The 10,699-nt window shown below is 39.7% G+C and overlaps 2 protein-coding genes and 1 long non-coding RNA gene across 4 annotated transcripts; 1 reads left to right on the forward strand and 2 right to left on the reverse strand.

The window, feature by feature from the left end:
- Positions 1-934: 934 nt before the first annotated feature.
- LOC124335808 (nuclear pore complex protein Nup50-like) lies at positions 935-2,941 on the reverse strand. 2 transcript variants are annotated; one of them, XM_046789278.1, is made up of 5 exons: positions 2,836-2,941; positions 2,607-2,775; positions 1,711-2,423; positions 1,507-1,641; positions 935-1,443 (listed from the first exon to the last, which is right to left on the reverse strand). In XM_046789278.1, exons 2-5 carry the CDS (start codon positions 2,763-2,765, stop codon positions 1,125-1,127), a joined length of 1,326 nt encoding a protein of 441 aa, XP_046645234.1. In that variant the 5' UTR covers positions 2,766-2,775; positions 2,836-2,941; the 3' UTR covers positions 935-1,124. The 2 variants fall into 2 exon arrangements, with proteins under 2 accessions (XP_046645234.1, XP_046645235.1); XM_046789279.1 differs by lacking the exon at positions 2,836-2,941 and having other exon boundaries at positions 2,607-2,829.
- A 2,271-nt stretch (positions 2,942-5,212) lies between these two features.
- Positions 5,213-9,614, forward strand: LOC124335738 (flocculation protein FLO11-like). Its single transcript, XM_046789168.1, has 4 exons — positions 5,213-5,621; positions 6,663-7,155; positions 7,221-7,345; positions 7,432-9,614. Exons 1-4 carry the CDS (start codon positions 5,508-5,510, stop codon positions 9,073-9,075), a joined length of 2,376 nt encoding a protein of 791 aa, XP_046645124.1. The 5' UTR covers positions 5,213-5,507; the 3' UTR covers positions 9,076-9,614.
- A 105-nt stretch (positions 9,615-9,719) lies between these two features.
- LOC124335739 lies at positions 9,720-10,495 on the reverse strand. The gene is made up of 2 exons (XR_006916885.1): positions 10,092-10,495; positions 9,720-9,983 (listed from the first exon to the last, which is right to left on the reverse strand). It is a non-coding gene; the product is annotated as an uncharacterized LOC124335739 (long non-coding RNA).
- Between the last annotated feature and the right edge of the window lie 204 nt (positions 10,496-10,699).

Raw genomic sequence — 10,699 nt, forward strand, 5'->3', positions numbered from 1 at the left:
TTATTCGAGAAACCAGCGCCATGATGTCTTAGGGTAGATGAATCTTATCAATAATTGCTTTTGCATACAGGAATATCCAATTTCCCAATCAAGAATATTGCAGTCGGTATCGTCGGTACTTTATATTCAAAAGAGATAAAAGAACTATTGGGGGTTTAGAAAGGTTTAGTATGCAACAACACCGTCAGATATGTAACATAAAAATTTTTTATCAGAAAAGTTCGGTTGTCTAAAAGAGACCGACGAGTAAGACACCACTAATCTTTGGAACGAGTGCAGCCAGGCTATTTTTTTAACCGATTGATAATACTGTTTCTTATAAGAAATGCAAAATAAAAACAATCAGCAATTAATTCAGAAGTCATCAACCGATTATAACAATGTTTGCTTACTAACCTCTACGGTTACAACCCGATTCTACCGTGATGTGTGGCTTCATCACTGACTTACTTAACACGACATCAAAAACAGTTGGGATACTATTTCTCCCTCGTGGGACTAATCGATTATAAAGACATGTAGTTGAACGCTGATACGCCATGACGTAAAGCCATAAAAAATCTTGAGAAATAAAAAAAATACCAAGTGAAAGGGGCTTAACCGTAGCGTAGTCGGTTTGACTATTTTTTCCTCCTAAAGTTGGAAATGATCGATGAGTGACATCCTGGACAGGAAAATATTGATACGAAAAAATTATGATAACTCAATACGTGATGGTTTCCCATTCCGCAGAGCTCGTCTGTCATCTCCTTTCGAGTTCTAAATGCTGAAACCAGATCACATATTAAATCTCGGTCGGCTCACGGCTCACATCCAAGAATGTTACCATCCAGTCAGTCCGGAATAAAAACGACATTCCATCGTGATTCGTGATGACGGCATACTCCACACTCTTTTGAATCAACCGTCCAATAAAAAGAAAAGAAACTACATATAGGTTCTTACTTGTATTGAATTTGATTTGAAATTTGCCTGTCGTGAAATCACGCGTCGTCTCAAACGGGGGATTGTTATTGTACAAATCGTAAAAAAATAATTGAATGAATAAAATAGTGAAATGGAGGATCACAAGAAAATGGAAGAAACAAAAAGAACTTAAACTATGCATGACTGACCCAAGTAGATCATTTTTTTGCTTCGTTCAATTTGGCCAAGAGTTCATCGGCTTCAGTGTCCGTCTTCACACGAAGGAGCATGGGTGTCGGGACAGGCGGCGTTTTTGGATCAATAGGCGGGTTGGGAATGCAAACCAGCATGACATTATTCTTGCCGATTCGCTGGGTCGTTATTTGTGGGTTTAAAATGATGTTTAGAAGAATGTTGCCCAACGAGGTATCGGCACGGATCACCAGTTGCGTTTTATCGTCCTTGACTTTCTTTAGATGCATTGTGCCAACACCTTTTTCCGTGTAATTGGCATCCTTTTTGTAAAACAGTTTACATCTGAGCGGGAAAAATGATAACGTTAAAACACAAAAAATTAACCAATAAAAGTAAAATTTGTACCTAATAGAATAAAAGGCGTCTTCCTCTTTGACTTCTTTAACTTCCACTTTAGGTGGAGCGTCTTCATCTCCTCCTTCCTCGCCGTCTTTATCACCTTCCGCTTCTTCCTTTTTCACTTCTGTTGCCGGCTTAGTACTAGAAACACAAAGATAATAATACGAATTGTAGACATTAATATGAAAAATTGATTTGTTGGATTACTACCTAGAAAACCCGAATGAAAAGGCTGGTGCGGTAGTAGTAGTAGCAGCAGGTTTAGTGCCGGAAAAGGCAAACAACCCGCCGGTAGAAGGTGGACTAGTGGTTGAACTAGTGCTGGATGCCTTGAACGAAAATGTCGATAACGAAGTCTTTGATTCTTGATCACTTTTAGCAGGGGCGCCAAAGGAAAAAGTTGAAATCGATGGTGCTGTTGTCGGCGTTGAGCTAGCGAATGAAAACGTTGAAGGTGGTTTGGCCGGTGTGGAAACTGTCGACCCATTGCCGAAGAAACTGAAAGAGGGTTTTGGAGCTTCTGCTGATGCAGAACCAAATTGAAATTTCTTGTCTTCAGGCTTCTCACTGTCAATCTTGCCAGGTTCAGTAGTCATGTTTTCTTTTGAAGATGGTGAAGCTCGTTTGGATTCTAGATCTTTCAAATGTTTTTCATAATCTCGAAAGATGGGAGTGAGTACACAGCATGGGTTCTTTTTTACATGGTCTGTAATCCATGTTGTAACAGTCTCATTCAGAGACTTTAGGTTGGCAAGGTACTCTTTTTCATTAGCCCCATTATCAGTTGGTGTCTTTTCTCCATTTTCTGTCTTGCCTGTTTCTACAGTAGTTGGTACTTTGATAGCAAAGTTGGAGAATGCTTTACTGGGTTCAGAACCTGTGCGAACTCCAAAACCAGCAAACCCAGAAAAACCCTTCTTCGCCTGTAAAGGAATCAAATAAAACACGCTGTTAACAAATATTCTGGAATTGGGAACACAATTGTAGTTCTGTCATTCATTCAAACCTGGTTACAAAAAAGCCTGAGAAATAAGTGAAAAACAACTGACACACTTAAATACTAGTTAACCAATTGACTAGATTGTTACTTAGCACAAAAAAATTACCTCTCCATCATTTCCTGCAATCCTTCTTTTTGCTTGTCTAATCACACGGCCCTTTAATGCCTCGTCCGAAGCCTGTTGGAAGCTTCCCGCCTCCTCCTCCTCTTCTTCGTCATTCCAGTTGTCGTGATTTAATTCTCGAGTCGCCGTACGCTTAGCCATTTGAAGTTACCTGTAGGGTTAATAAGTCAACTGAACGGAGTCTTACAATTTAAAACTGAAAGTAAATTACAATTTCCGGTTTCACACGATTTTCACACGATTCGAGCCAGTGTGTGGATCTTGCTATGTTGCCGTTTTAATGTCGACTGTAACTCCACCGGTGCCTTGTTAGGTTCTCATTTGAATTTAAATTATTGAAATTCTTTTTAATTGAAATTAATAGGTTACAATTTAATTTAATTAAATAAATATATTTTAATACTCAAAATAGGAACTAGGCTATCACAAATTCTTTATCGTTATGTTTTCACTGCATGAAATTTCCTGATAGAAAGCAGACAATCTTTTTCGTCGTAACCTTGTCTCAGGTTCACAAGTTGTCCTGTCATTTTTCATCAATTGAAAAATAGAAATATAAAATTTGTTGTTATTATTATCAGTTTAATCATCTTAATCATTCTAATGTTGGTTGCATCATTCACATCGAAATGGGAAAATTTTAGACTCAATCAGTCATCTACCTAGATTGCTTATAATGTGTAAATGTGTCCTTTTAAGCAATTCATACATGTATATGTGTACATTGTGGCCACATTAAAACAAAAATAGGATAATTGTTGTATTAGCATACTGCAGATTAATGAGGACCATTTGACAGGAACAAGGCCAATTTTGTGGTGTACACCTTTTACCATTTTGAAATATGTCTTTGGATTATTTATTTTCTAGTTATCCATCAAATTGTTGGTAGATGTCTTATCTTCACTTGGTACTTGATTTGAGTTGTCATGAAAACTTCATGGCAGTGGCTCATTACCCACTTGAAACATTAGGAAATAGGCCTAAACATCTGTTAAAGGTTCTGTTTATTCACTTCCGTAAGTGGTTTAGTCAACTGAAATTGTGTTTCTTTTAATCCAATTTAATCAAAAATTTTATCCAATTCAGTGTCAACAGGTATCTTGAAGATTTCAGTCTGATTTTTTTTTAAATTAGTGACAGCATGAAATTATATAGGATCCAAAGACTTGGAATGTTTCTATCCAGCCAATCCAGGTATCTTGCAAGCTAATAATTTTATTGGAGACAGTTCAGAAACCTCAAACAGTCTATCTATTAGGTTACCTGTTGAAGGAATTAATTTTCATAATCTTATCACAAACTATAAGAACTTTTTCTTTATGTTTGTTTTTATTGAGTGCACGCAAAGTTTCCGCACATATTCCCAGAGCGGCAGAGCCCAAATTGTTTTAGAAACTAACTTTTTTCCTAGCTAGTATCAAAGAGTGTAGTGGTGAATAAGACAATTCAGGACCTAAAAATAGCGGGGAAACCGGTGCTTATCAAGTTAATTTTTAAACGTGCTGAATATTTTCAACTAATCGTTTCTCTAGGCTTAAATTTGAATAGTGGCAATTTGCTTTTAGCTTCAGTTATTGCTTTTTTTTTCTATTCCATAGGTTTTTTTTTGTAATTCAAACTTCTGAGAACAATTTATGAAACAATAAAATACTTAGAATTCACTCAAATGTTTTTATGCTTTGTATCAATATTTACCGAACTTCACAGGTCGATACTCACCAAACGAAATGTGAAATGGATTAAAGGGGAAAATTGAAATAGGTTAATTCGTTGTATGTTATCTATCTGAAATGGAATCTATAAGAATTTTGGATTTTATTATTGATATTTATTGATTCAACTTAAAAATTTTGCTTCGCATCTTTTCTAGTTCAAACGTAAATTAGATTTCCTAAATTCTATCATCAAATTTTGATATTTCAATTCTCAATGCAGTATTTTATTTCCCGTCTATTAATTCTTTCAAGTACGTACAGTACTTCCATGAAAGTATCGATTAGATGCCGGATTATCAAACACGTTTGTGCGTCGTATGCTTGTATCGACGACACCGCACACTGCGCATATTCTTGCATTACTTTTTCAAGACGTTAGTACGACATATAAATATAAGAATAGCATCACGGGCCATAAGTGTGTCGATTGAAAATATTGAGTAACGAGTTGATGAATTTTTAAATCACTGTTATGATCAGCAATGAATTATTTCACGTTCTTCTCTAATCATAATGAAGCACGGGAAAGAGGCAACGCTATCTATGGCTAGTGCGTTCAACTTCGTTTATTATACCTAGGGCGAGTAAGACGCGGCGCGCTGTTGATCCCACTGGAGAATGCCTTACTTTGACATGACAGAAAACTATTGATTAACAAGTCGAATGACGGTAATTTTTGCTGGCCGTAAGTGACCTTGTACGTAATAAATTTTGCTTCATATTTATTACTGATGAAATCAAAAGAGAAAATACAGTTAAGAGAGCAACAGAGGGAATTGCAGTGTTGCCTTATTCAGCCTTGATTTTCTGATGGGAGCCTCCGCCCGGCTCGATAAAATCCTCACTTCCGATTAGAGATTGCCACGAAATAGTTGTCGAATAGCCCCCATTCCAAATAGCTTTGTAATATTTTGTAAATTATTTTTTTTCATCTATTGGCTGTTAATTTGCAGACCGTAGCAAACGATAAGTTTTTTGGGTAAACGAGTTCCGGCGACATGATTAGGGCGGTATTTTTCCAGTGAAAGAGAGAGAATACATAGCCGGAGGCACGAGCCATAGAGAAAAGAATGGTTACCTATACTACCCGCTAGGAGGCGTGCAGTGTTCTGCGCTGGCTGGCTCGCTTTCTGCTATTCCGTGGCTGTTGGCCGCACGGTAAAAAATGTCTTTCTCGGGACAACCGATCGTTTTGAAAAACTTGCGTAGAATCCCGCCTAACACCGCCAAAGTTATTCGCTTGCAAAAACAGTTTGTCGAAGCTGTACAGCGATATCAGGTTAGTTTATCTTTGATTTGTTTTTATTTCAATTACTTTCGGTGCTCAGGTCTGCATGTATGTACTATGTTGGGTGGCCGTGTGTGTGTGTGCAACTCGGCCGTCCGACGTATTTTCTTTCCCCTCCTCTCTCCCTATGTGTACATCTGCTCTTTTGGTTTAGTCATGTTTAACAGTGCTCAAGCACATTATTTTCCTTATATTTCTCATCGACGTTATACAGTCATATTAAGAATGAACACGGTAAACAACTGTTTACCAATGTGAGCTTCTTGAAATGACAATAAACAGCGTCCGCGCTCTGCCCAACATTTTTCACTGACTCATAGTGAGTTCAGCCTTGAAGATTTACTTTACATTTCTCAGAGATATCAGCTATTTATCACCTAGCACACAGTCGATTGCTTATATTATACGATATTAAAGTGTCAATTGTTAAACTGAGAGTCGCCGGGTATACGGACACGTATACCTAAGAATCCGAAAACACCCCAAGGTGTGTGTGTTTGAGGTAGATTGCAAAACTAACTAGATTAGGTCTAAAGAACAACAATGAGCATCCAGACTTGACTGATATATTGTTGAATGTATTTCACAATTCATGATCTGTCATTTCGGCTCGGTTTTCTCAGTGGAAACTAATGGCTGGATAGAAAACAAGATGATACAACTGCGAAAGATTGTTTTCGTCATCGTTGCTGCCACCCTCAACCAGCAGGAACCCACGCTATCAAACCTCTGTATTTCTTCATCTATCATTGCTTAAAAGTCGAACGCATCCCTAAAAGTTGTTGTTTTCGTCTACCGCAATTCATGCTCGACATTATTCAACATCTTTTCTTTGGGTTTTTGCATCCTATTAAATGAAATTAAGCGAGAAAAGTCGTCAAATGTTCGGTTTCCTTGAGTGTCAGATAAAACTTTCGCTGCAGCTTTAGCGCTTTTCCGCCAGGTGGCCAAGACTTCCGCTCGAGATAGTTTTATTTTTTAAAATTTGATCTAATTTAATAAAATTTTCTTTTATTTGGTTTTGTTAAACAGGAATTGAACGAAAGGCCAGATAAAGATGAAGCGATTCTTGAAGAATTATTACAAGAAATAGCCATCCTCGACAAGTCTCAGCGCGAAGAGCTCAACCTTGTAAGAGAAGCCGAGTTGAAATGCATCTCTCAAGAAATTCAGAATGATTTGTTCCGTTCTGAGACATTGAGCGAACCTGGACTACCTGCTCAAACCGGGGAATTTAGCGAAACCGAAGATGAATTCCCATCATCTCCTCAGGAACTAACAAACACTGGTCAAGACATTTCATCAAGTCCTGTCTCATCGTTGGCTTCAGCTGACAACTTCAAAGAACCTAATGAAATGGCTGTTGTTGAAGAGATTGAGGAAGAACTTGAACAACCGTTGGAAGAAACACCAATGGATTGGGAAGATTTGACCAGAGAACAATGGTCAGAGTCTGACAGACTGCTGCAGAAAGTAGAGAAAGTAGGGTCAAAAGTTCTTCAACGTGACTTTATGTCTGCTGTTGGTGAGTTCATTTATTAACTTGTAACTTACTGGAATTGAAGTTGGCTCATCTTTCTTTTCTTTTAGAATTGGTCCATGTAAGTCAGTACAAGAAATCAGAGGAACTATTGAACCAGAGAAAAGCAAAGGCTGTTCAGGGTAAAAAAGTTATTACAACTGGCCCTTGGCAAATCATTGATATTCCAACCAAGGTAAACATCTATTTGATTAACCCTTCTTTATAAGAAGAAAACATTGTTCAATGAATTAAAACATGATTTATTTGTTTAAATTCCAGGTTTCTAACCGGAGATGCAACTACTTAACTGGCCTGCACGTAACCATTAGGCAGAAAGATCCCAAACGATCAGTTTTGGCGACAAATTCTATGGAATTCAGCGGAGTTAAAACTCGTCATCACGACTCGCGAGGATCATCTCGGGCTTCTTCCCGAGCCTCATCTCCCATTTTCTCTCAGACGGATAGTCACAACGGCAAAGATAGTTACACTTCCGGCTCAAACACCAAACACTTAAGAAGTACCAAGTCTCGTGCCAAAGCCAAGAAAGCGCCGCCTCCAACACCTAGCAAGACTAACAACAATAACAATAATCAACAAAACAAATCAAGTCCGTCAAGTAAAACTGCAACGTCCACCTCGAGTCCGTCGAATAAATCAGAGACTGTGGATTCCAATAGCAAAAATGGAAGTCGAGCTCTAGAACCCTGCGTCACCTACACGGTTGTTGATGGTGTGCCTCATTTCAAAGTATTTTTCCCTTCGTCCAAAGACTCCATAACTAGCCCAGCAGCTGGCGGTGTCCCTAAGGCGGCTGTTAATGGATCACCGTCTTTTTCTTCACCTCGCGCTTCCATCGTAGAAAGTGATATCGAAATCATACAGTCTCAAACTTCTACGGAGAATGGTAGCAGCCCTCGTATTACGCCAGAGAGGAAGATTAAACCGTCGTCGAAACCCATCAAGAGACCTCGTTTATCGCACCAGGGTTTCAGTCCGTCTACAACACCTATCAAGGCAGGACCGTCAAACGCAGAAACGATGCCCAATCCAGCGGCAACTAAAGCGGACGAAAGTGGCAACAAAGAAGAGATGGGTCGATGCATTGAGAAGTGCGGCAGCTGGATGGGAGCTCCACATTTCAAATTCTATCGCACGTTTCCGTCTGTGAACGCGACTGTGGCATCATCCAATTGGTCAGGATCCGCAAATTCAACAGTGACGACAGTCGTACCTCCTAAGCCAGTTGTTATAGCTCCAGCACCTAAACTCTCGTCTCCTATCACGACTCCCAAGTTGGCCATCGCTCCTAATAACGCGTCGTCTCCCTCAACAGCCACAACTTCGCTGCCTGCCATGCCCAAGTTAACGATGGGAAATCAAGGATTGAAGAATTTAACTCCACCGTCATCGGCTCCTATGAATTCACAGGTCGGCAAATTTGTCCCCATCGCCCCCAAGGTTCCATGTCTAGCCGGAGGAGTATCCAACTTTGTCATCGTTCCTTTTGCCGATAAGAATCACGGCACTAATCAGTCGGCCGCCATCAAGAGACCCATATCACTGTTGAAGACGTGCCCACCTCTTTCCAATTCACAAAATCCTTCCACTGCTGGTACGTTTCTGACGGTCAAGAATTTGAAGGAGTGTTTTCAGAATAACAAGCAGTATAAAGATATGAAAGTGGTCGTCCAGAAAGTCCCTGTTGCAGTGCAGGCGCCATCAACAACAACAACAAGTCCGGCAACTGGCGGACATCAGTCACCTGGTCAACGAGTTTCCCCGGCCGCCGATAACAACGACGACTTGAAGAAGACGGTGGTCAAGCTCTTTCCCTCCAGGGACAACAAGGAACAGGCCAACGGTGATGATTCTCGTCATCTTACGTCGCCCACTGTTATCGTGGCCGACATGTCGATGTAGGATTTAATTTGTAATTTTTTGTGCCCCTCCAAAAATTAGGGGAATATGTTTCCCCCCTCGTTTAATCTTGTTTTCCATTCATTTTTCTTTTTCTTTTGAAGACTTCAAACTTGATTGCTCTTGTTATCACCTTTTTTGAATCTTCTTACACAATAACCTAGTTGCCCGAATTCCCCCTCACCCTGAATCCCTCGAAATTCGAAGTAAAGACGTTACGGAACCGTTTTTTTGATTAATGATTAAAGTGAAATTCCACGTTCTGATGATGTCGTGTATGAATGCTGTCCTTTGTGTACGTACGATATACTAGAGTATGCCAGGTATCGGTTATGTCCGCGAAAAACAAAATTGTTTCTTTTCCTCCTTTCCTCTCTCCTCACTCAAACCTCTTTCTAATCGTTTATGAAGAAGAAATTTGGTGCGGATTCCGGATACCACAAGGGACGACATATGTAGTCAGCGGATGATGATGAGGAAAGAATATGGCGCACCCTTGTCGTAGCGTATAGTTACAAAATACACCTATTATCTTATGTGAATAGCCATTTCTATCTCATTGGAACATATAGTGTGACACATGGAAAAACAAAAATACATTCTCAAAACAAATACATAACAGAAGACAAATTCTTGGAAAAATGAAATTCATGAGACGCAGATCAATAATTGTATTTGGGACACCAGCCAGCGCCGATCGATATCTTATTTTTTACCTTTAGATCGCCACCGGTCGTCTGCCATCTTTCAATAGGCTCGAGTTGATTTATACAAAAGGGCTTATGTATATACCTGATGCGGGGGTGTACTACTAATACAAGGTAGTCTGGAATTTTAAGGAAGGTGAGTGGGTTGAGGAGAGGTGCGTCCTTGACCCGCCTTCAACCTTGTGCATCTTGTGGTCTCTCTACCTGCAAAGTTTGGATAAAGTTTCATGATCGATTGTTGTGTGTGGCCTTCATTCGCGCCATTTACTCCTTTCACATTGTATACAAGATGAGGATTGACTGATGCCTAACCGTAAACGTAGTATAACAGTTGTTACACACCTGTCATCTCACCTCAAGGAAATTCTATTTTTAATCCTTTATTGGGGTTGGTTAACTTGATGAATCATTTTTAACTACGCGATTATCGAACATTTCCACGAATAAAAATGGGGCGTGTTCTCGTGTGAGAATGGGCAACGCCATCGAATTGATTGACACACTCAAAAAGGGAGGGGGGCCATTGATCAATAGGCATCTCCACTGCAGCTGTGACGATGCTTATGCAAATCAAATCGAACAATGCTTCGCTCCAATGATTTGGGATGTCAAAAAATGCCAAGGTTTTAAGCAGTTTTCAAATAAAAATACACGCATTTATTCTGCTATGTTTTATCATTTACCAACGGTTTGAAATATCCTCAAGAGTCTTGTAGTAACCGGAAACCGGCCACAGCAGAGGGTATTCGGGACAGGATATGGTGAAGAGAAGAAAGCTTGTGGAGACGGAAAAAAATAACCGTCAAAAGCACGCAGGGGGGGATGGAACAGGGAGAAAGCGGGAAAAAGCGTCAGGTAAACCTCCCAAAGACAAGGTTCACTGTTGAAGATAAGAGGCGTCCGTTGACAAAAACTGTCAT

Source organism: Daphnia pulicaria, chromosome 4 (assembly GCF_021234035.1).
Source record: "Daphnia pulicaria isolate SC F1-1A chromosome 4, SC_F0-13Bv2, whole genome shotgun sequence".
In the NCBI taxonomy this organism is placed as follows: Eukaryota; Metazoa; Arthropoda; class Branchiopoda; order Diplostraca; family Daphniidae; genus Daphnia; species Daphnia pulicaria.